The sequence below is a fragment of the Ipomoea triloba genome, chromosome 15 (genome assembly GCF_003576645.1).
Source record: "Ipomoea triloba cultivar NCNSP0323 chromosome 15, ASM357664v1".
Classification (NCBI taxonomy): Eukaryota; Viridiplantae; Streptophyta; class Magnoliopsida; order Solanales; family Convolvulaceae; genus Ipomoea; species Ipomoea triloba.
In genome coordinates, this window is record NC_044930.1 from 11461795 (window position 1) to 11486941 (window position 25147).

A 25147-nucleotide genomic window follows, 5' to 3' on the forward strand; every position below is an offset into this window, starting at 1 on the left:
GGCATATGGTTTATTAATTTACAAGTAATTTATTAACTCTCGATTATTTGTTATATTTTTTTTAATGTTTTTTTATTGCAATGATACATTAGAGATTATAAAAACTTTCCTAGGAAGTTTAAACGAACCAAACGTGTTAATTAATTTTCCGAGTAATTTAATTGTTATGTTTCTAGGGTAACACCAAACACGTTAATTAATTTTCTTTATAAAGTTATTTTCATCAAACATATCCCTTCGAAACATTCCATAGGAATTTAATTGATGAGAAAGTACCAAACAACCTCTAATTTCAATAATTTTCAGGTATTTAAAGCATAAATCACTAATATATTATGAGCATAAATCATTATAGTTATAACTTACTAATCATTACCATTATTTTGAACACAATCATTACAACTATGAATCTTTGCCATTATTTTGAACATAACTCATTCATTACTATAATTTCAACTATTTTAAGATATTTTGAGATAGATCATTGTCATTATATATATATATATACACACACACACAGAAGCACAAAAAGTTAATATCACCCCACTAAGGCTCGAACCCACTTCCTTCTATATGGAGTGCAACCGGGTGCCAATAGACGACTAGACCACAAGGTCTTGGCACATATATTATTATTTAATCTATATTAAAAAGGAGAACAATTTTAAATTTCAAAATATAAGTCTTTTTTTCTGGATGGGATAGGTGGTAAAAGACTTCTGTTGTGTGTGTGTGTTATTTTGTGAGCTTTATAATAAGTTATGTTTGGTAAAAATTATTTAGCTTGATTAATTAATTTATATGAAATATATTTTTTGTTTAAGTTATTTAAAATGTTTTTTTTTTCTTTTTATGAATCATCTACAGTCGATGTAGTCTATAAGTTTCTATTTTGCATTCAAATCAATCTAGAAAATTTTGAAATTGATCTACCTAAAAGAAAATGTATTTATAATTTTCATATCAATATAGAAGAAGTGTTATTTATTATATAGTAGTGTATTTTATATTCTAGCCATTTTATCCAATTAACCATGCTTTATTTTTTGTTATGAATATTTTTATCGCATTTTGAAGTGTTTTGAAACTATATGTTAACTTCATGTATGACTTCCTTCGTTGGTATGACGACCTGGACATATAAAATGATAGGACTAGGGCTGAGGGGTGGTCATTGTTGCACTCAGCACCAAAAGTTAGAAGCTTAAGGGCATGTTTACTAACAGATACAGTTTTCTGTTTTCTAATTTTTCAGTTTTCATTCTCTGTTTCTTGTTTACTAACACTTATTTTTTCAAATTTATTTTTTTAGATTAATGTTATAAAATGAACAATAAGTGCAATTTCGAGTGATTTTTAGACCTTATATTTAAAATATTTTAAATTATATTTGGTTTAAATAGAATAAATATAATTTTTACTTTTAAGTCAAATATATGTAAAATATTTACATTTGATATCCGAACCAAATTTATATATGTATATAACATAAATAAAAATATATCCGAACCAATAACCTATTAAGTTCACATAAAATTTAGTTTAGATAATATTAATATTTTTTGAGCTAATGTTTAAAATATGTTTATATATATTCATTTGAATGACATGTATATAAGATATCATTTTTATTTTGAATTCTAATATAGTAATATATGTGAAATTTCGATATTCGATATCTAGACCAAAGTTGTATTCGATATAACATAATTTAAAATATTTGAACCAATAATCAATTGAGTTCAATCAAAATATAAAACGTGGTATAAATTTCAATTTTTAATTTTGATAATGTGAATGATATATAATTTTAAGCATAAGCAAATAAGTTATGTTTAAATAAGTCATGAAAGTAGAAAAAGATAGAGGATGGTGATAAATAAAAGAAGATGATTTGATAATGAATGTAATCATAGTAATGAATAAATATGTAAGTAGATAATGGTGAGAATGTGGTTACAGTGACATGTAATTTAATAGATGATAGATGATTTTGATAGATTAACTAGATGATAGATGATTCTGTTTTCCATTTAGAAAACAGTTTTTAATAGTGTTAAAACTGTGTTAGTAAACATGTTTTCTGTTTTTTTTTTTTTTCAATTTTCTAAATTTCTAGAAAATTGGAGAAAATTTTTAGTTAGTAAACGGGCCTAAGGATCCTAGCTGATGCTAATTTCCAATAAACAATAATTGACACCAAGAGTAGGAAACTTACAATTCAATAGAAATACAAAATTCAATTAATCTATTAATCAATAAGTGAAACAATGCAGGACAATTAATTTGTTCTACAAATATATGTATGCCTACCTACCTAATAAATATAATTAAACAACCTCTTTTTGTTTGTTTGTTTGTTTTTTTTTTTTTAATTAAACATGAGATGATGAAGCAATTAATTCTTGATGTGTTACTTGGGTCTGAGTTCAATCCCCTCAACAATGAGCCCTCCTTTTAGATGCTCACCCTTCACCTCTCTAAAGCTCATTTGAACCTCCTTCTCACTTCCATCATTGTAAAATTCGCCCAATTCTATCTCCAACCATCCATCATCTCGCTCATGAATCGTGCATTCTTGTTGTTCATGAAGCCTTGACCTTAAAGTCTCAACCCTATTCAGCATGAAAAGTCGTTCCATTGCTTGTTTGTTGTTGGAATTTTGACGCAAATAAATGATTCTATCTGATTGGTGATTTCCAACTTTGATTGAAATTTCAGATGGTAAAGCGTCCAGGCCAAATGCACGACCTGCCAACTTAAAGATAAAATATGCCCCATAGGTTGTATATGGAGACAACATTCGAGTGTTCATGTTTCCCTTTATTTCCAACCAAGAGACCATTATAAGCTCAACAATTTCTGGGAACCTGTTAAGAAAACAGAAGATGGATAATAAAAGTTATCTCGAGTGTGTGGTAAAGCATTAGGAATACTTGTTTCAAATTTTGTTCATATTATCTAGGACCATGAGTGGTTAATTTGAACTACGGATGGTAACAATTTGAAAGTCGAAGAACGGTCAATTTGAAAGTTTATGCCTAAACGTGGCAAAACCACTGTAGTTGGATGACTCATATGGCATTAACTCTATATAATATTGTACAAAACTTGTTTCAAATAATATTTTTTAATGTTAAAATGAAAGATGTTTAAAAGATGTTGCTCATTATAAAATTTTTGTTTTTCTTTTGTTTTCTCAAGGTGGCAAGTGTGACTAAAAATTTATACCAATTAATATTAATAATTTAAATATATAACCAATAATTAATTATTCAATAACAATAACTTATTATAGTATCTTAATAAGAATTCATTATATAGAGGAGGAGGAATTAATATAATGTGTCTTGCACAAATTTGCTATAAATAATTAATAGCCTTTAATTTATGAGAAAAGCTCATGGCCGTTATCTAAATGTGTTCGTTTTAAGTGAAAATCGTTGTATGATCTTAACTAGCAAAGAATAATATTGTGGTTCTAACTTGCAAAATATCATAGAATGGTAAATCAGCTTAATTAAGTTATTCATAGTTGCCGACTCAAACCATAGATATATCTCAAAGCATAATGTAAAGGTACCTTAGTTTAATTTGTGTTTTTTTTGGTTGGGATATGTTTGGAAGAATAATGAATTATATAATAACATAACATAAATAAACATGAATTGAGTATCTTATTATTCTTATATAAGTAAAAACTACAATTTTTGTGAGTAAAATTTGAAAACTTAAGAATGGAATTTACCTAGAACCCAAGAGGGGCTTCCAACACCAGTAGAGGGCATTTCTAGAGAAAGCAATTGAAAGCTCCCTCGCGCTCAAGGTTAAACACTTTTTACTGCTTTCTCTATCAATGCAAAATGTCTGCATGGTTACAAAACACAAAATATAACCAGATATACATACACAAAACATTTGTGGCCACAATTAATCAAATGGAAGCTAGCAGGTCAGATCAGAGCCACGAATATAATTACTTAAAATGTAATGTAAATGATACAACATACCTTGTGGCCCCCATCTATGAGAAGAGGGCTGAGAAGCTTGACAAACAACTCTTTCTTGGACTCAAACATTATGGGAGAAACCAATCTGCATATGATGTCTCGATAATCCGACGGCAAGAACGTCTCCCATAGCAGCTCCGATTCAGCGGCGGCGCGTATAGTTGCTGAGAGCAACGACGATCGGCACGCGAGGCGGGGCGGCACGTGAGAAAGGATTTGAACCACACAATCTTCGGGTAAAAGATCGAGAGATGCTTCGTTGGACGCCATGGTCATAGAGGGAGGAAACGCAGATTGATATATCATTTTTTGCGTTGGTTTACTTGCCAGGGACTTTATACATGGTTTGGCAAGAAATTAAAGATGACGACATGGATAGGACATATGAGGACATTAGAATGTAACCCACGTTATTTAGATTTTGATTTTTGACCAATCAACGACCACCTAAAATATGGTATAATAACCTACTCTCTCCCATTCGTATTATCATATATATTTGTCATGTTCCACGGGATACACCCTCATACACTACAGATTGTAAAGATTATATTTAATTTTTTTTGAAAAAGATTATATTTAATTTATTAACAAAAGTGATATATTTCCATTTTTTGTTTCTTATTATAAATGTCACCAAATTCTTTTAATAGAATCAATTAAGTTGTTTTTAATGACCTACTATACACATCATTTATTAAGAGTGGCATTTCTGTTTTCATTTTTTTTTTTTTTGGGTTCGGTTTTTTCGGTTTCAAACTTTAGTTCGATTTGGTCTCGGTTTGATTTGAAATAGTTCGGTTTCAGTTCGAATTTCGATTCCGTTTGAAGACTCAAACATTCCCTAGTTCTTTTGCATATATAACTATTTATTTATTTTCACTAATAATTTAAATTTGGAAAGGCTAAAAACTAAGTACACAATTCAATACATATTTCAAATTAAGTCTAATCCGAACCAACATCTTCATTTGCGTCTGCCCTGGGATAGCAACATCACATACTCGTAGAAAAAAATTAAGAACAAAGAACAATTGTGAAATTTTGGGTTAGAAAATTGAGGATTTAGTATATATATTTGAGGAAATTTATAAATATAAAAAATTTGGGTATAATATAAATAATATAAATAATATATATATATATATATAAACCATTCGATTTTCCAGTTCGGTTTGATTTTTAACTGAATCGAACCGATAACCGTTCGAATAACCCAAACCGAAATGCCCACCCCTACTCTTTATAATGAAAGTTTTTAAAATTTAAATTGACACATAAGATTATTGAGTACTACTTATCGCCTCCATTGAGACTTGAACCCAACCCCTTCCAAATAGGAGTGCGATCTGGCGCCACGGGATCACAAGATCTTGGCTTTTAGGGTGTGTTTGGTAGCCCGAAAAATGATTTTCGGAAATCATTTTTCGGGCTTTGGGTGTTTGGGAACATCCGGAAAATGTGGTCAACGGATTCCGTTGACCACAGAATTGGCATTTTTCCTGAAAATGACTTCCGGTCGCCGAATTTCCCCCTGAACCCTAATTGCACTTTTTAAATGTTCAAGGGCCTAATTGACTTTTCAGGTATTGTTTAGGGGTTTATTTGACCATTTCCCCTAAATCTAATACTATCTTCACCCATGCAATCTTCTCTTAAATTACTTTCAAAATGTCACATTATTAAATTTGTAATTATTCATTATTCAGTCACTATCCATGCAATTTCTTTTTTTTTTTTCTTCTTTTAAAAGTGATCCTATTTTATATAAGCTTATTAAAAAATTATCAATAAAGTACTGTTAATAATTAAAATAATAATAAAAAATTCAAAAGTTGTTCTTGAATGGTGTTGCAATTCAAACACCAGAATTGCAACAATTGCAATTCTGCAGTATTAGAATTGCAACACATAAGTGAAAAAAAAAATGTCAACAAGACTTTGCAATTGCCAAAATCTTATAGGTGCATATGGACTAAGTATCAAAGTAAAATTCATAATTAGTTAATGCAAAATATTACTTATACTCAAGGTGTGTTTGGTTGGTGAGTTTAGACATGAGGTATGGGTATCAAAGTGATTATTATTGTTTGGTTGATAGGTTTTTAGAATACTATTATGGGTTTGGAATACCGTATTAATTGGAAAACTCATACCCTAATGAAATAAGGGTTTCATTTCCCTTCCTATTTTCTTCCCCAACTATTAATAATCATTATCATTCCACTCTACTACCAAACATGCAAAATACTTTCACCAAAACCCATTACCCTTACCAAATATTTGATACTCATACCGATTCCGATTCTCATGTGCGAACCAAACACACCCTTAATGTCACCCACAAAATTTTGATGTTGACATTTTTCATGAGACTCACAAGATGAAGATAACTAATCATTCATTGTCACATCAGAAGTAAAAGTGAGAGAGTAGAGATAGGGAATTCATGTAATAGAAGAGCAACCTCATTTGTTGAGTTTTTTATGAGTTTTTAGGTTGCCAAGTAGGGGCGATTGAAAGAGGAAAATGTGAGAAAAAAGAAAAGGAAAAAAATAAAACAAGTTTGAAAAATTAAAGAAAAAATGAAAAACAAAAAGTATGTTTTATGCGCTTAGCCTGGTGCATGGTGTGCACGCCCCCGGCTAGGCGTTTATGTGCGCCTCACGCGTATTAGGATAATTTTTTTATTAGTGGGGTCTACTGTGGAGACAAGAACTCAATCTCTTCTACAAGAATCCTAAATATTTTATCTCTGTATCACTACTCTACATATACATTAAAAGTTACGAAAACCACCCAAAATTCACTATTATAGATGCTATTAGTTAATTCATAGACCTCTAACAAATACAAAAGGCTTTCATATCACACTTAATTTAGTCGTGTCTTTTCGGGAAAACATCAATATTGTCGTTTTTTCAATTAATTCGAAGTAACAATTGACATATTGACACCTTCAATTGTGAGACATGAGTGTTTTTTTTTTATTTTTTATTTTAGTATTAATCCCCAATTGCAACATAGAAATAGTAGTGTTCGGTATGTATCATTCGTCTGTTTGGCAATCCTTATTCCATGGTCATAATTCATCATAACTCAAGAAGGGTACTAAATTTATGGTTTAATTAGTATTAATCCCCAATTGCAACACAGAAATGGTAGTGTTTGGTATGTACCATTCGTATGTTTGGCAATCCTTATTTCATGGTCACAATTTGTAAGAATCTGATTCTCAAAAATCACAAAGAAAATGAAAAATACAATAAATAAGGATAATTACACCAGGAAAATAAACCACAAAAGGTTAAATAAACCTGGAACACAATTTGGGGACGAAACTGGACGATCTCGGGTTGGTTGAAAGCACGAGTTGTGTTGCTACTGTTCTTAAAACCTTATTTACCGCCTCCCGGGGTGCTGGAGCGTTGCAGTCTAGGTTTCACAGGATAAAACGTACTACGACTCCGGCGTTTGAGCACACAAACTTGGAGCCCGACGAACTAGAACGTGGGATGAAATGCAAATAGCTTGAAGGATAAGATGACCAGTTTTGAGGAGAAAACAAGTGTTTGTTGGGTGTATTCAATGATTATACAAATATGCTACTCATCATACGAATTTAGTACAGGATGAGAGAAGAGAAATAACATTAAATTATGACATTTAATTCTTTGTGTAACCTCCGCTCACTTGTGCCGCGTACCACGCGAAAGAGAGCATCTATGCTATACAAGTTACATAGTCATAAAAAGGCTCCTGTATATATGTATAGTGGATCAACTCTTCATTCCCAACCAATGTGGGACAAAAGCTACATAAACTTTTCCCACCCAAATTCCATCTAAAATATTCTATTTTGAGAACCAATTTCTCTTTCACTCATTATCCAATATCAAAAAACATAATTAATTCAACCAATTTAATCAATTACATTATATAATATTCGATGTTATAATTTATATAATTATATATGGATCTAAATATTTTTAAAATATTATAACAAATTCATTCCGTTATAAAAATATTAGTTATTTATAAAATGATATTTGTGTTGTTGTTCATCGATTCTACCTTTGCTAACACGGGCCCAAATGTTGCTAGCGCAGTAACCAGCTGTTGCCTTATCGTTTCTCCCTGAGCTCCACTACCTTCATCAATGGCGATAACCCATACGTTCAAGTTCAAGCCTCAAGTCCTAACCTCCTTCACTCCCTTACCAAAACCCATTAATGTCAATGTCTCACACTACTTGGGCGTCACTCTTCCAACAACCCGAACCCTTCGTGGCCCATTGCGTAGCCTATCAAGAAGATTGTTCCTTCCTTCAGTTTCGGGCCTCTGGGATGCAATAACGGGCGGTAACTCTGCCCGCGAAGCGGTGATGGCCGTTCGCCGTGGAATGCTTCTCTTCAGACAGGTAAGAGTTTTCGCATTTCTTCCTCTATTACTAAGGCAGCTTGTTTATAGGAGTAATCGACTCCCGTTGTGTTTATTGAAGGGTGATGTGCTGGGGTCTTTGGTGGAGTTTGACAAGGCAATTGAGCTCGATCCTCGCCAGGAAGAATGTGAGATTCTTTATTGAGCTCCATGTTAAAATTAGAAAAATTAGCTATATCTGTCAGTATATTTTTCAGTAGGGGTAGGGTTAAAGTGAGTTCGGGTTCTCTGAGAGGTTTAATTTTATATATTATACGCACGAAATGCATAATGGTTGAATGAGGAATTGATCAATTGAATATCAAAGTATTCCCATTAGAGTTGGTTTGAAGGAGCCTTTGTCCCAATGGATGTGGATTTGCACTGGTGTATTTATACAATTCCCTTTTAGAAAGAGTTTGAATTGTATAGCATAAAGCCTAGATAGCAGGGGTTCAAAACAAGTTTCAAAATGAGCCTGAAATGCTTGACTTGTGTGCACCCGCCAAAATTTCGAACCTTTTTTCCCTTGGATCAGTAAGGTATAGGTCATAATCATGTACATTTTACTCTGTTGTCACAAATAAGATTCTGCAGTTTTCTTATAATGTCCGGTGCAACTTTCTTAGTAACAGATTTTTGTGCTGGTTGTGGCCTATAATTAGCTTATTGACTTACTTTAATCACCAAATGAAAAGCAAGCACGATTAATGCCTTTTCTTCTCAAGTCTCAATCAACTTCTGAAATTACTGATAACCATATTGTGCAACTTCCTTACTAACAAAATTTCTGGTGGTTATAGCATATACTCGTTTTATTCACTTGAGCCACCGTTAGCTTATTGAACCAATCACTTTATGTTAACCATATCTTATTATGGAACATGAACTTGTTACTTGTAATTTTAAATTGAAAACTGTGGATATGTTGATCTTTGATTTGGTGAATGCCAAAATACAGATGGGACCTCAATTTTTAGTAATGTAGATTTCTGTTTTTTTGGGTAATCAGATCTTTGGCAAAGGGGTTTGTCACTATATTATCTGGATAGGTAATGGAAATTTTCAATATTTATTAATTCACTATGTGGTGGCATAAAATAAACTGTAAACACTACAAAGTTAAAATTGATTTTATTTGTTTATAGGTTTGAGGAAGGTGCAGAGCAATTCCGGTTAGATGTTGCCAAGAATCCTAATGACACGGAGGAGTCAATATGGTGCTTTCTCTGTGAGGCTCAATTGTATGGAGTTGATGAAGCTAGAAGAAGATTTCTTGTGGTAAATAATTAGCAACCAGGCACAACATTAACCATTTAATTAGCAGATAAATGGATGGTCAAATTGCTTGGATATTCTTACTTTTAACATGTTTTGCGATTACTCATTACTCATCAGAAATGTTGTTATAGTGGAACTTGATCTAGTTTTCTGCCATGATAATGACAATAAAAATATTCAGCTTCTTAATGGCCCAGTTTAGAGCAATATAGTTGTGATTTCCCGATTTCTCTTTTAAATATTTGTATGTCACTTCGTTGAGGTCGTTCTTCTGATCTATGGTGACACAAAACGAAGGATATTAACACTTACATAGTTACATGACAAACTCATTTTGAATGCAGGTCGGTAGAGATCCAAGACCTGTTATGAGAGAAGCTTATGACATGTTTAAGGATGGTGGTGACCCAGAAAAGGTGCTGATTTCTCTCTTGAATGACTTTCTAACATTAACTGAGCTTTGTACTCCCAACAAATGTATCTGGCTAACCATATGCTCTACAGGACAATAGAGTCTTCATTGCAAATAAAATTTTACGTAAAGTTTCCTAATCAGAATGGGAGGATTGATATTTTCCTTACTGAGCCCACCATTCTAAATAGCATATGAGAATATGTTCTTACCAAGTTCAAACTATTATAATGGGAACTCATAACAGCATCATGTTTTCAGATTAAACAAAAATGAAGGAGATATTTTTCTGTATATGGATATTATTCTGTAGTCCTTTTTTACGTAGTTTATCCTCACAACATTGTATTTATGCACTGATTCCTTTAAATATGAAGTAATTATATCTTCTACAACAGAATTTTTTGGGAGAAGAGATAAGGAAGAGGAGGGGGTTGAAAACCTTTTTTTCTGAAGTACAGTACTTTTGTATTGTCTACTATGCAATACGAATGTTCTCTGAAATCTTAGCATATATGTTGAGAAAGTTGTCTCTAATTGAAGCGCGTTTATTCTGACTGCACAGCTTGTTGCGGCATTTTCCAGTGGGCAGCCAAATGAGTACTTCTATGCTTCTCTCTATGCCGGGCTATATTATGAATCTCAGGTTTCATTCCGAACTCAAACCAATCTATGATTTCAACTGCTCAGTTTGCTTAAAATACTAACTATGGTATCCCGAATAAATTTGTTACTTCTGTGAGAACATGGACTTAACTAGAACAGATTAATCTCCCGGGCTGACATTCTATTGCATGATGATGATTTATTTGGCATTTTCTTCTTCCAGAAGGACTCAGAAAGATCGAAAGTTCATCTGATTGCTTCATGTCAATCACTTTATGGATCAAGGTCTGACGGGGACTACTTGAATGCATAGTATTATACATTACTTTGAATGTATGATACAAGCATGAAGAAACTCTAACTGGTTTTATGTATTCTCAGGTCCGACGATTACATGGTTTCTCTTGCCAAGGTTCATTGCCAATGTCGGAATTGGAACTTTACTTGAAAGCGAAATATTCACCAAATTGCAGTAAGAATATATGGCTTCAGACCTCCTCATTCCCAGAACCAGTTATTGGTATATAGATTACAACAATCATATTTCATTTAGTACATATTTTGTTGAGTGTGGAGTACATGTTGGGAAATGAAGTCTAACAGCAATGTAACTATGTAAGTAACCTAACTGCACTAACTTTTCTTGTGTAGCCGCACTTTACTCTTTGTTTAATTGATTTAATATTTGGCCATTTTGTATAGTAAGATCAAGCGCTTACCACTAACGCCAAAAGCTATAGCTAATAGCAAAGTGCAACTTATTTCATTACTTATATACCATTGTCACATTGTTCGAGACAGGCTAGGTGCTGGACTTGGCCCTTAGGAGCTTTACCGGCATCCGTCCAATAATCCCCCAGCCATGACCGCTTTACCAGCCTTACCCAACATATAGGAAAAAATTGTCAAATAGACCATTGATTTTATTGTGTTTTTTTATTTTTTATTTTTTAAATATAATTGAGCTATTGTTATTTTTGTGTAATTGAGTTATTGAACCTAAAACGAATGCAATTGGATTATTAAATATATATTTCATTGGATTATTAAATAAACAAAGTATATACAATTGTAACATTTTTTCAATTTCTTCAAGTACAAATGTACAATTTGATTTGATAATATTTTAATCTTTCTTGGGATAAGGGTCAAATAAGCCTTCAACTTCAAAAAGCTCAAATCAGAACCTCAAACTTACAAAAAAAGGTGCAATTAAATTATTTTGTAAGTTACCTTTAGGTAACCGGTAAATTACTTGATGATTAGATCTTTTTAAGCTTGTGTGGCTTCAATATATTTAATAAAGAGTTTATTACCAAAATGGTCCCTCGACTATTACGAAATTACCAATTTGGTCCTCAACAATTTTTCATGACCAATTAAGTCCCTCGACTTTAAAAATTTAATCAATTTGGTCCTCCGTTTATTTTTCTGTTAAACATCCGTTAAATCGGGACCAAACTGGTAATTTTTCTATAGTCAAGGGACCAAATTGGTAATTAATTTTTACTGAAATGGTCCCTTGACTATAGCAAAATTACCAATTTGGTCCTGATTTAACGGATGTTTAACGGCACAATAAACGGAGGACCAAATTGGTTAAAATTTTCAAAGTCGATGGACTTAATTGTGTACGACAAATTGTCGAGGACCAAATTGGTAATTTCGCAATAGTCGAGGGACCATTTCGGTAATAAACTCTTTAATAAAAATGATATATTATATTTTTTTTGGCAAATGATATATTGTATTAAATTTTATTTTTAATTAATAATAATATTAAAAAGAAAAAAATTTCTAAATTTGGTCATTACTCATTACCGTCCGCGCCTCGCCTCACCGTCACTGCCTATTGGCTACTGCCCATGCTTATCGTTACCACTGATCGTCTTCCATTCACTATTGCTGTAGCTTTTCATTGTTTTTTTTTTTTTGGAGGAAGGCGTCACGGTCTTCTTCCAAGTCTAGAAGAATGTCACTGTCGACATGACCGTTGTTGCATTCTTCCAAATTTAGAAGAAGGCTGGCCGACATGAGTCAAATACTTGGTAATAGTAATGAGTTTTGGTGAAAGTATTTAACACGTTTGGTAATTGGGTGGAATGAGAATGATTATTATTAATAGTTGAGGAAGAAAGGAGGAAGAGAGATGAAACCCTTATTTAATAAGGGTATGAGTTTTGTCATTAATGGGTTATTCTAAACCCATAGTAGCATTCACAAAACCTATCAACCAAACACAAACAATCACTTTCATACAGATTCCTTATGCCTAAACCCACCAACCAAACACACCCTTATAGTTTATTAGTAGCATTTCAACCATAGCTCATGCCAACTGGTTATATTCTTTCCATTTATCAACCCCTTTGGGAGCAAACTTAATACCATTCAAACAATTTTGATTGATAAGTATGCCTACTACAACTTCTCGTGTTCTCTACCTACTGCCATAGAAACCTGAATTACTCCACCACGTGTCATTGTGTCAATCTTAAAATATTCGTGGCAATTCAATATTTGGACTTCACTAGGACTACTCTTCTCCAGCTCTTCCGTACGTATATTATAATCGCACTCGTCTTCATAAACTGAGAGAAAGCCAAAAACTTCATGTGCAAATGATGAATTTTCACTTTTGTTTATTCGGTTAATCTTTGAAGTTTGGAGAAATGAAGTGGTCAAAGGATTTCTTTCGATCATTATTGGAATTGACTGAGTGAAGAAGAAGAGGAAGTGTAGAGCAGAGCAATGTTGACGGAAAATTTGATCGGAGAAAATTACGTGTCGTCGTCGGCGGCGCTGTCTTCGTCGTCGCATTCACTCCGGTTGCACGCCGAGGCGGCGCGGATTTTCGATGAATTGCCAAAAGCGAGTATTATTTCGGTGTCCAGACCGGAGCCCAGAGACATCAGCTTCAGCCCCTTGCTATTGACATACACCATTGAACTCCGATACAAACAGGCAAGCATCCTAGCTATGTAGTACTGGACTATTTTCTGCGCGTATTTATATTGTATGCCTTTTATATGTATATATACGTGTGTACATGTGTAGCCACTTATTCATTGTTGAGTTTGTACACTTGTGTATTTTCATAAATGCATTCTGTGGCCCGTAAGGGCAGCCTGAGTGGCAAGACCAAGACGCTCGCGGCCGTGAGGTCCTGAGTTCGAAACCGTCTGCCACCCGGGTTTGAGCCGGTCAGCTATGGGCAACCTAGGCTGGTTAACCTCCTTGTGGTCCTTTGCCGGCTAGGATCACAGGGCGAGGGTTTACTCACATACTCGGAAGAGGAGTGGGGTTTGCCTCGATAAACCCAATAAATGCATTCTGTGTGTTTGTAACTATGTCTTTTATGCGCGCGCATATGGATGAGTACATATATATTCGCACTCACGAGCACCGTTCTATATTTGGATCATAATGTATATATGGTTGCGGGTGTGATATTTTATTAGTTATACTTTAGGGAATAAATTGATGTTGTAGATGTATTTTCCTAAAATTCTGTTTTATTCTGAGTTCCAACAATAGAACTGTGCCACTTCTGTGGCCCTAGAGGGAAGGTCATACTAGCTTGTAATAGAGTCAATAGTACTAAAAAACTGGTTACTTGATTTTCTTTTCTTTCTTTTGGGGGTTCTTTTCCAGACTTCCAGTGTATAAGAACTGCTTAAATCTATTTTAGCCAAAGTGGATTTTTTAAAATTTATATTTAATGTATGTACCAGTTATCATGGTAGGAATTTGGGATGATTTTAATAAAAACCAAGTGTCTTTAAACAATAATGTTCAGCTAATATGGCTGACTTTTTGCTGGGTGCATTTTCCTGTTACCTTTATGGAGGAAATATTCATTACATATCAGATATGGGATGCTGGTGGAATAGAGTCAGATGACGAACACTCGCTTTAAGGTATCACAGATTCATATTAGATAGCAGGGGGCAATGGGAGTACATGCTTTAATAGAAAAGCACGAATCTTGGCAGATTTCCCTTGCATGAATTGTCCGGTTAACAAGAACTTATCAATTCAGTATCAGCCATTCAAACTAATTTTTCAGGGATCTTTTACGTGTAAGGAAGTGCTGTCTTTCTGAATTACTGAAATGCATGCCATGATGGATTGCACATCCATACGGAAAATCAGGGCTTTAGAGTGCGTGAAATATCTCTAGCATGATCTCTGATCTTTGGTTCCTTGACATTGAGAATTATAGGATTGAATAATTTTAGACAAGTTTTGAAGTTTAATATTAAATGAATTTCCAGTTGTCAAATGACAGTGCAAGCAATACTTGAAGTTGACAGTGGAGCATTAATTAACAATGTTTCTGAAGCTTTTTCTTGATAAAATTCAAACCTTTTGATCATACTGAGTTTAAGGCGTAACTCTGGATTGGCTGGCTGATGTTATGATATACTTACTATTGTTTGATTGCTGAACCTAACTAGGAGTTGATCAATGCCTTTTGCTTGTTATCTTGATTTGGAGCCAAAAGACATTTTTCTACCTCCATGTATACCATGTTTGGATTCTACATTTCTTTTTTTTTTTGGGAACGGATTCTATATTTCTATGCACCATGTTAAGAGTCCCACAAGAGAATATATGGGTTTATAAGGCCATGGGTTAGACTAGCTAATTGGTTGGATGGTTTGGCCCATTTGCATTATAGCCCAATTGAGTGACCTTGGCCCAACCTTAGATTTTAAACACACCACATTCTTGATTTTGTGACTTTGTCTGCTTTTGCAGCTAATGCATGCAGAGACCATATTTTGAAATGCCTTCCAACAATTTAAAAAAAAAAAACTTTTGGGAGTTACTCCTTTCTTTCCATGCTTTAGAAAAATAACTAGTTGAGAAGTGTTTCTATAAATACTTATATCCTGTGCCTTCAGAAAGAACATATACTCTTTTTTTGCTTTCTTGAGATTGTGGACTTCTTTAATCTTGTCAAGAAACATTGCATGCATTATGTTTTTCCAGCAAGTGCTCCTACCCTTATATGGTAATGCGTATTTCCTCTTGTTTCCACTAACAGTTCAAGTGGATCTTATTGAAGAGGGCTTCTCAAGTTATTTATTTACACTTTGCACTGAAGAAGCGCTCAGTAATTGAGGAATTCCATGAGAAACAAGAGCAGGTTTTCTGACTTCAGTTTTGACTTATTTCTTCTTATTAATGCATGGAGCTCTGAGGCTTGACTATTGTGCCTTGGATGAATATCTGATTAACTTTTTATTGCCTTATATGATCTCCAAATGGCAGGTTAAGGAATGGCTTCACCACATAGGAATACGAGAACAGATTACATCTCAGCAATACGATGATGAACCTGATGATGGAGTTGTCCCCGCATATAATGAACATGGTTGTGTTAAAAACAGGTGAGGACAAAACTTCTACTGTTTACCCAGTAAATAGGTCATAGCTAATAGTACCACACAAAGCTTTCTTCTGCAGTAACAGTGACGTTTCTTGTACACAACTTAATCATGCAGACATGTTCCATCTAAAGCTGCTTTGCCAATCATTCGCCCTTCATTGGGGAGGCAATGTGCCATCCTGGAGAGAGCAAAAAGTGCAATGCAAGATTATCTGAATTGCTTTCTGGGGAACTTGGACATTGTAAACACTAGTGAGGTGGAATTTGATTCTCTTAACTTTTTAAGACATTACATGTTGCTTTTCTCATGAAAGGAACTGAAGTTGAAAATCAAAATGAATTTTGATATCGTATTATCAACGGAGAGATGAGTATAGACATTAAGTTTAATAATTGGTTCCCCATTCTTCTTCTTCTTCTTCTTCTTACATACTGCAGTTAGAATTCTTGCTTGTGAAATAACATTATTCTATTTTCTTTAATGTATTGTTTTCATTAATTGTCTGATGATAGGTCATCAAGTTTTTGGAGGTCTCCAAGTTATCATTTTTACCTGAGTATGGCCCCAAGCTTAAAGAAAACTATGTAATGGTTAAGCATTTACCCAGAATTTCAGATGGTGACTCCAGATGTTCTATGTGTTATCGGTTTGGTTGTTGCAAGAACAATTGGCAAAAGGTAAATTCTTTTAACGAAGTCTTTCAAATGTTCTTTGCATAATGCTTAATGCCCTTTAATGAAAATACTCTTATCAATATCCTAGTCTTTTCCATAAAGAGCTATTGTTTATGCCTATTGGGGTAATATGGGCAAATAATATCGTGGACCAGGGTCCACCTTTCATGGTAGACTATGGTCCAAAACAACATCTTTTTATATTAAGTGTTAACTAGTGCATCATATTTAATGACATCATCTTGTACTATGTTCATAATATTTGTTCTATATGTCCATAAACGTAAAATGTCTATAAACTCTTAACTAAATGTACATCATATGTATTTCCATTCACACTATAGTAAGTTCATAATGTTCATTCTATATGTTCATAAAAACAAAGTTTAATGTACATAAACATTATATTACATACCCATAATGTTTAATAACATTCATCCTATACTATGTTCATAATATTTGTTCTATATGTCTATAAACCTAAACCTTAATGACCATAAACACTAAACTAAATGTACATCATATGAATTGGTTAACTTTATTCAAAACATTTTATAAAGGAGGCTCACAATGATACCATAAATTACGTGAATCTTTATGAATTGGTTAACTTTATTCATTGTAACTTCAACTAATTTTAATTTCTAAAATTGTAACTATCTAATTTATAAAGTATAAATTTTAACTTTATAAATATATAAATAATAAACAATTTAACAATTATACAAATATGTAAATATGTAATAAAATTAAAATTTTATAATTGTAATGTAAATTAAAATTTAAAAAGAATAAATTATAATTATAGACTTAAAATTTTGTTAAAAGATTAATTTAAATATTTTTATAGATTAAAGTGGGTCAGGCTGGGCTAGCATTTTTAAAATGTGGGTTAGGTTGGCACGGTTCACATTCTAATGTGAGCTACATGGCATGCCCCACATTAGTGTCACCCCATGTGGTCTTGTGTCGGGTTGGCACGGCATGGCCCGCTTGACATCACTAGGCCTAAGTGAAGTCATAACAATGCTTATATTGTGGACCAGGGCTTACATAACATGATAAAAGGATGGACCCTTGATACAAATTCATTTTTAGTATGCTGCATGTTCATTTTTAATGTACTACAGGTTCATTTTGACTTGCAATAAACTAAAAATAAACTTGTAGCAAAATATAATGAACCAACTAAATATGTACTAGTAGTACACTAATAATGAACCTAGAGTATACCCAAGTCCAGCTTGCATGAGCACGATATAATTTGCCAAGTCATAAATGCTCTGTTAGATATTATACAAAACACTTTAGCTCACGAACTCTACATGTGTACTACCAACACCTAAAAATAATGGCAGGGCCGGCCCTGAGGGGGGTTCAGGGTGGGCACCTGTCCAGGGCCCATCTCTATAGGGGCCCATAAGCCATAAGATATACGGAGTATTATATATCTATATATATATATATATATATAGTATCGGATTTTAGGGCGTGCAAGATATGTAACCGCACAGAGTCCCAAAATTTTGGGGGCCCCTAGTCTAGCCCTGACCTAATAGTTAGTATATGTATTTGTGACTACATTGGCCAAAATTAAGTTTTTTGCATTTTTCTCTTTGCAATTTTTCATCAATTCATAGTTTATTTATACATTGATAGGACCTCACTTATTTACCAGCACAGGGTCACGCAAATAAAAAAATTGGCACTATATATATATATATATATATATAATTACTTATTATATAATTAAAAAAAATAGGGTTAATTGTTTTTGGAAGTTAAGAACTGAACTCACAAAGACTAAAAGAGACGTTGTCACACACCCACCGCTCACGCCGCCCATGAGTATAAGGGTCGTCGGTCGCACCTACGCCACACCAACCATTCAAATACTTAAAGATTTTCGATTGACTGATTCGGATTGATTGATTCATATAAGTCCCAGCTGCTTTTGTTCCTTTTTTTGTTAAGATCGATTTTATAATAATTTTTTTTATACAATGTTGCCTAAAAAACATTCACTCGGAAGTGCAAAAAAAAAAAAAAAGAAGAAAAAGAAGAAAACAAATTGATCATCCGAAAACACATTTTTCATATAGGGGCCCTTTTTTTTTTTTTTTTTTTTTAAAATTCCNTTTTTTTTTTTTTTTTTTTTTAAAATTCCGCCCAGGGGCCTATAAAACCTTTGGATTGGCCCTGAATAATGGAGTTTGGCTTGACCGTGATTTTCATGTTAAAATCACTCGTGCCCACTTACTATTTTCTGCATTTCATTCATGCATTGAATACATACAATCACTTATAAATTTATGTTAAGTGTTCATGCTGTCTCATTAGTGAATTAGCTCCAACATTGCCTTTTCCCATATCTGTCCTCAATTGCTAGAATGACCATAATCTATCTAGTATCTAGTCCATAGTGAAATCAACATTTTTGATTGCTAGCGGTGTTACCATTTTTAGATAATGCAATAAACATATTGGGCCAATGACCATTTTATTGATTTGGATTTAACAGTTAACAAATGTTAGTGACAAAAGGGCATAGCACTATTTTCCAGATTTCTAGTTTTAGGATTATTGCTTTTTTCCTAAGTATCTTTAGAACACTACAAAAAGTAATATCAATAGGGGCTTGGAATCATTTTGGTCTTCCAATATGATGTAACGTAGTGTTTACCTGAAGTCTCTTTTTTTCTTGTTTCAATCATTTCTCTTGTTCATTAGCATATTTTGAATTTTCATGTTAAATAAATAGTAGATTCTTGATATAAAAACTTACCCTGCTTATTGTTGTTTCTCTGATAGGAATGTATGTTTAAGCTTATGCTGTTAATTATCTATGTGCATTGTAGGTTTGGGCTGTTCTGAAGCCTGGTTTCTTAGCTTTACTAAGAAACCCTTTTGACATCGAACTGTTGGACATATTTGTTTTCGATGCCCTTCCTGCTGTTAATGGTAAGGGCAAGGAGCAAGTAAATTTGGCAGAGGAAATAAGGGAACACAATCCTTTGCGTTATTCATTTAAGGTCAGCTGCTGGACTTGTTTTATCACTATTCACTGGTATTGAAACTTTTTAACTTGAATATCATCCTCTCTGAGTGTTAATAATTGTTTTACCAGTTAAAATGTTGTTTTCAACAATTTAAAAAACTTTTGACTAAACCTGGAGATGAGATGTGGAAATCAACTATTCTTGTTCCCTATGTCCCTCAAGTCATTTACCCCTTTTCTTTCCATTCCAATCTCTCCTTGTCCCCAACATCTTTTTTTGGTTGCAAGCTTTCTATGCTTTCTCACATTTTGGATTTGTCAAAAGGTTTCTTGTGGGAATCAAAGCATAAAATTCAGAACTGCAAGCTCTGCTAAAGTAAAAGACTGGGTTTCTGCAATTAATGAGGCTGGTCTGAAGCCCAAAGAAGGTTGGTGTAATACTCACCGCTTTGGTTCTTTTGCTCCACAAAGAGGATTGACTGAGGATGGCAGTCATGTTCAGTGGTTTATAGATGGAAAGGCAGCATTTGGAGCAATTGCTTCATCAATAGAGAGTGCCAAATCTGAGGTTCAGCTCTTTAAGTTCTAGATTACCTTTTTTGTCTGTGGTGTTTGAAGATGGAAATAATTGCTAGTTGTATATGCAGATATATATTACTGGATGGTGGCTTTGCCCTGAACTGTATTTACGACGCCCATTTCATAATCACAGATCCTCTAGACTAGATGTTTTACTTGAAGCAAAAGCTAATCAAGGGGTTCAGGTGCACTACAAAATGATTTCTTATTGTTCATATTTTGAACTCACCAAAGTAGATAGTTTATAGATTGTGTTCTATTTTCTATTTATATTTTTATTTGTTTATTTTACTTTTCAGGAATCATTGATCAAATTTCAGTAAAATTGAATTTTAATTTTATGCAGATATTCATTCTTCTGTACAAGGAGGTTGCTCTTGCATTAAAAATTAACAGTTTATACAGTAAAAAGAAGCTTCTTAGCATTCACAAGAATGTGAAAGTTTTACGCTATCCTAACCATTTATCTGCAGGAATCTATTACTGGTATGCCATTAGAATTATCCACTATTACCTTTGTCATCAACCTGAGATATATGCAAACTAGACTAGAAGTGCTCACTATATGCAGGTCACATCATGAAAAAATTGTTATTGTAGATCATCATATCTGCTTTATTGGTGGATTGGACTTATGCTTTGGCCGTTATGATACAGTTGAACATAAAATTGGTGATTACCCTCCTTTTTTATGGCCCGGAAAGGACTATTACAACCCAAGGTGAATTCAATCTTCATCTTACACCCAACTTATGATAGAGAATTATTGTATAGTTCAGTCTTCAATTTACACTCAACTTAGGATAGACAAGCTACTGTAGGGTAGTTGTTGAACTAGTTAATTGGGATTTTAAAATCAATTAAGTGAAAACCATTAAAATACTGACTGTACTAAACAATCTCTGGTGTTTGGAATTTTCATGTTTCATGTGGAGTTTCTTATATGGAATATTCCTATTTGGATTATACAGGGAATCTGAACCAAATTCGTGGGAAGATGCAATGAGAGATGAACTGGACCGAGAAAAATATCCACGTATGCCTTGGCATGATGTCCATTGTGCACTTTGGGGACCCCCATGCCGAGATATTGCAAGGCATTTTGTTCAGCGCTGGAATCATGCTAAGGTTTCTTTCATTCCTTTGCTTTGCTCCTTCTAAAAGTTTCAATTTGCTAATATAACTTCATATTCAACAGAGAAGCAAAGCTGCAAATGAACAAGAAATACCACTACTTATGCCGAAACACCACATGGTTATCCCACATTACTTGGGAAGAAGCCAAGAAGTAGACATTGAAAGTAAGAATGCTGAAGTGGATGCAAAAGACTTAAATGGACAGGACTTATTTGCTTCAGGGTCACCTCCTGAAGACATACCATTGCTTTTGCCCCAGGAAGCTAGTGGCATGGAAGCTTCCAATCTAAACAACACACTAGATGGTATGTACTCTATTCCCATGCCTCTTTTGATCAGTTGGCAAAAGCTTGTGAGATCTGTACTTCCATTTACCATTCTTATTAACACTTGAATCTTAGATCTGGAGATGAAAATTTTCAGATGTCTGTGGTCAATTAGATCCACTAGATCAAACAACTGACCTGCAAGATGGTTGGTGGGAAAAGGTCTCAGTTGATGAATTAGCAGAAGCTGGTCCTCGGACCCCTTGTTCCTGTCAGGTTGGGACTTTTTTTTTTTTTTTTTAATTTAATAATTATTTCAGGTGGTAAGCTCTAAGCCTCCATCCTTTCATACTGCTTTCATGTTAACTAAAGGAAAATTACCCTCCAAATACCTATATATTTAATGTCTAATGTGCCATAGGTTATCAGAAGTGTAAGCCATTGGTCGGCTGGAACAAGTTATACTGAAGACAGTATTCACACAGCTTATTGTTCTCTCATTGAGAATGCTGAGCACTTTGTCTACATTGAGGTAACGAAGTATGGCTTATGATCTAATTGTGTGCACCATTAGTAGTTTTGTTGCTCAACTCCAATAGGTCCTCATATACTGTACTTACAATATCACTAGTTGGCAAGCATCAAGCCGAGGGGAATAAATTCTTTTGAGGTGGATCATTTATTTACACTGAACTAAAATTTAAAAAAAAAAAAAAAAAAACCATAAATGAACCTTGTAGTGAATTTCCTAGCAGTGCCAGTGCACTTGTAGATTTTCTATTCTGGATATCCAATGGAAACTTTAACTTTTGCTATTACTTTCTCTGGGAATGTCCCCATCCAGAACCAATTTTTTATATCTGGCCTCTCTGGGGATGAAATCATTCAGAATCGAGTGCTTGATGCTTTATACAAACGCATATTGCTGGCATACAAAGAAAAGAAATGTTTCAGGGTCATAATCGTCATCCCACTCTTACCGGGATACCAGGTTTTTTTTTTTGGTTTACAACATAAAAATGTTTGTTTTGAGTTATTCGTATTAATCTTTTAATCTATTTTTGCAAATTACAGGGGGGTCTGGATGACAGTGGAGCAGCATCTGTGAGAGCCATAATGCATTGGCAATACCGAACAATTTGCAGGGGACAAAACTCTATACTGCATAATCTTAATGCCTTGCTAGGTCAAAAAGCATCTGATTACATATCTTTCTGTGGTCTCAGAACTTATGGCCAACTTTCTGATAGCTGTCCATTGGTCACAAGCCAGGTACTCTCTATGAAGCACTCTCACAAGAATATGTGCATGTTTAAATAAGTCAAATCAATCTTATTTATCAAGATTCACTTTCCTTTCGACTCTTATGTAGTTATGTTTAAATAAGTCAAACTTTTGTTTAAATAAGTCAAACTTATGTTCACTGACCTTTAAAATTGCTGTTTTGATTCTTTTGGTGTGGCTTACACTTTGAGTTTTCCTTTCTCATAATATTTGGTTTTCCTTGTGTCCCTATGTGATGAATGACCTCACTGATTTCCTTTTGTGGCCATGCTTGATTTCGTTGCACTCGTAACATCTTTTGACTTTTGCCATATTAGCAATTTTTAGTTTGAACTTCTTAATGATCCTCTTACAAGAGCAAGAGATATGAGGTAGATTATGTGCCTATACCAATCTCCCGAGAGGGAAGTTAGTGGGGAAGTACCATTGACTAGTTTCAAATTCTTCTCAATTTCTGCTGCAGGTTTATGTCCATAGTAAACTCATGATAGTGGATGACCGCATAGCGTTGGTTGGATCATCTAATATTAATGATAGAAGCTTGCTAGGATCTAGAGACTCCGAGGTAATCTGCAATCTCTATGTTATCAGGTATTAATTTGTTTGTTGATGTTACATTGTTACAAGGCCTGGTAGACCATCCCATTCAGATCTTAGACCTTGAAGTTCCCCTACATAGATAAATGCTTCTAGAACCCTTCTCTTTGTCATATTGTATAGTGTATTGAACTTCTGAGTTATACATAAGGTTGTTTTTGTTTCAGTTCGGACTCCTTTCCCAAATTTTTTTTAATCACATCATTTTCCAATTGCAAGAATTCTGTCTGTTTTTTTGAGGACATGATAGAATTTTCGTGTGACGAAAAGTTGATGACCTCAGATTGCTGTAGTCATTGAAGATAAAGATTTTATTGAGTCGTCGATGGATGGAAAGCCTTGGAAGGCTGGAAGGTTTGCTTTTAGCCTTCGGGTGTCATTATGGGCAGAGCACTTGGGTCTGCGTACTGGAGAGGTTAGTGGCGATGGTTCACTTCAGACGCCTTTCTTCTCAGCAATATGAAAATTCCTTCTTAACACTATGTGCAATTCACTTTGATCTGTCGTTTTCCAGATTTCTCAAATCAAGGATCCTATAGCTGACTCTACATACAAAGATTTGTGGCTCTCAACTGCTAAGGTGAGAAAATGATGCGTTAGACTAGCTAATTGATTGGATTTAGTTTTTTAGTGTGGTTTGACCCATGTGTATTATAGCACAGTTGAGTGACCTTGGCCTAGATTAGAGCATGATATTAGATCTTGTTTGGTCCACAAAGTTCTAATCTCGAAATGTCTTACTCATTTCACAGTTGAATGCCACTATCTACCAAGACGTCTTCTCTTGCATCCCAAATGACCTTATATACTCAAGGTACTGGACTCCCAAAACTTTTTTTGTTTGTGTTGGTCTTTGATCTCATTTCGATCACCAAATACAATACAGGTCTGCACTGAGACAATGTAAAGAAAGACTGAGGCACAACACTGTTGATTTAGGAGTTGCTCCCAAAAAACTTCGAGTTTATGTTGATGATAAAGTCACGATAGTGAATCCAACAGAGAGGGTAAAGTCGATTAAAGGACATCTTGTTCATTTTCCCTTGGAGTTCATGCGTGAAGAAGATTTGAGACCAGTGTTTATTGATCCCGAATTTTATACTAACCCTCATGTTTTTCATTGAGCATATATTAGAATTTGAGTATGCATTTTAGGACTTCCACTTGTATTGGAGAACCTATCATGTTACATGTATACGAGTAGATGCACTGATTTAGGGCAGGCAGATTGGAGGTAACAATTCTACATTGACAGTGGGAAGATATCCCCCGAGGCCAAATTCACTTTTAAGAGAATATGGCTGCATACAACTAGTTTGTTAATTCAAAATGGAGAGAGAAGCATCATTCTGCGTACAATTTGACATTAGTATTCAAGAAGTCGCTTTTTTTTTTTTGGTTGAACATAGAACGCAGAGACTCGTGTGCGTGTGTTGTGCGTACAACAATTCTAATCTAATTTAATATCGAGGTTTTTATGTCTAA

General features: G+C 34.0%; 3 protein-coding genes across 5 annotated transcripts; 2 read left to right on the plus strand and 1 right to left on the minus strand.

Annotated features, from left to right (window-relative positions):
- Positions 1-2176: 2176 nt before the first annotated feature.
- Positions 2177-4383, minus strand: LOC116006353 (F-box protein PP2-B15-like). Its single transcript, XM_031246688.1, has 3 exons — positions 4011-4383; positions 3749-3867; positions 2177-2870 (listed from the first exon to the last, which is right to left on the minus strand). Exons 1-3 carry the CDS (start codon positions 4314-4316, stop codon positions 2414-2416), a joined length of 882 nt encoding a protein of 293 aa, XP_031102548.1. The 5' UTR covers positions 4317-4383; the 3' UTR covers positions 2177-2413.
- A 3708-nt stretch (positions 4384-8091) lies between these two features.
- On the plus strand, positions 8092-11433 carry LOC116007106. The gene is made up of 8 exons (XM_031247699.1): positions 8092-8430; positions 8512-8578; positions 9442-9481; positions 9578-9710; positions 10055-10126; positions 10688-10768; positions 10952-11013; positions 11110-11433. The coding sequence occupies exons 1-8, from the start codon at positions 8170-8172 to the stop codon at positions 11174-11176; spliced, it is 783 nt and encodes a 260-aa protein (XP_031103559.1). The 5' UTR covers positions 8092-8169; the 3' UTR covers positions 11177-11433.
- A 1834-nt stretch (positions 11434-13267) lies between these two features.
- Positions 13268-25147, plus strand: LOC116007038 (phospholipase D zeta 1-like). Of its 3 annotated transcripts, XM_031247607.1 has the most exons (20): positions 13268-13692; positions 15782-15883; positions 16009-16127; positions 16242-16383; positions 16640-16804; positions 19660-19833; positions 20125-20367; positions 20447-20563; positions 20725-20864; positions 20950-21099; positions 21350-21506; positions 21577-21820; positions 21939-22057; positions 22203-22313; positions 22856-23053; positions 23529-23630; positions 23946-24077; positions 24177-24242; positions 24415-24476; positions 24549-25147. In XM_031247607.1, exons 1-20 carry the CDS (start codon positions 13480-13482, stop codon positions 24784-24786), a joined length of 2994 nt encoding a protein of 997 aa, XP_031103467.1. In that variant the 5' UTR covers positions 13268-13479; the 3' UTR covers positions 24787-25147. The 3 variants fall into 3 exon arrangements, with proteins under 3 accessions (XP_031103467.1, XP_031103468.1, XP_031103469.1); XM_031247608.1 differs by lacking the exons at positions 24177-24242; positions 24415-24476; positions 24549-25147 and adding an exon at positions 22626-22772 and having other exon boundaries at positions 13269-13692; positions 23529-23656; XM_031247609.1 differs by lacking the exons at positions 23946-24077; positions 24177-24242; positions 24415-24476; positions 24549-25147 and adding an exon at positions 22626-22772 and having other exon boundaries at positions 13269-13692; positions 23529-23848.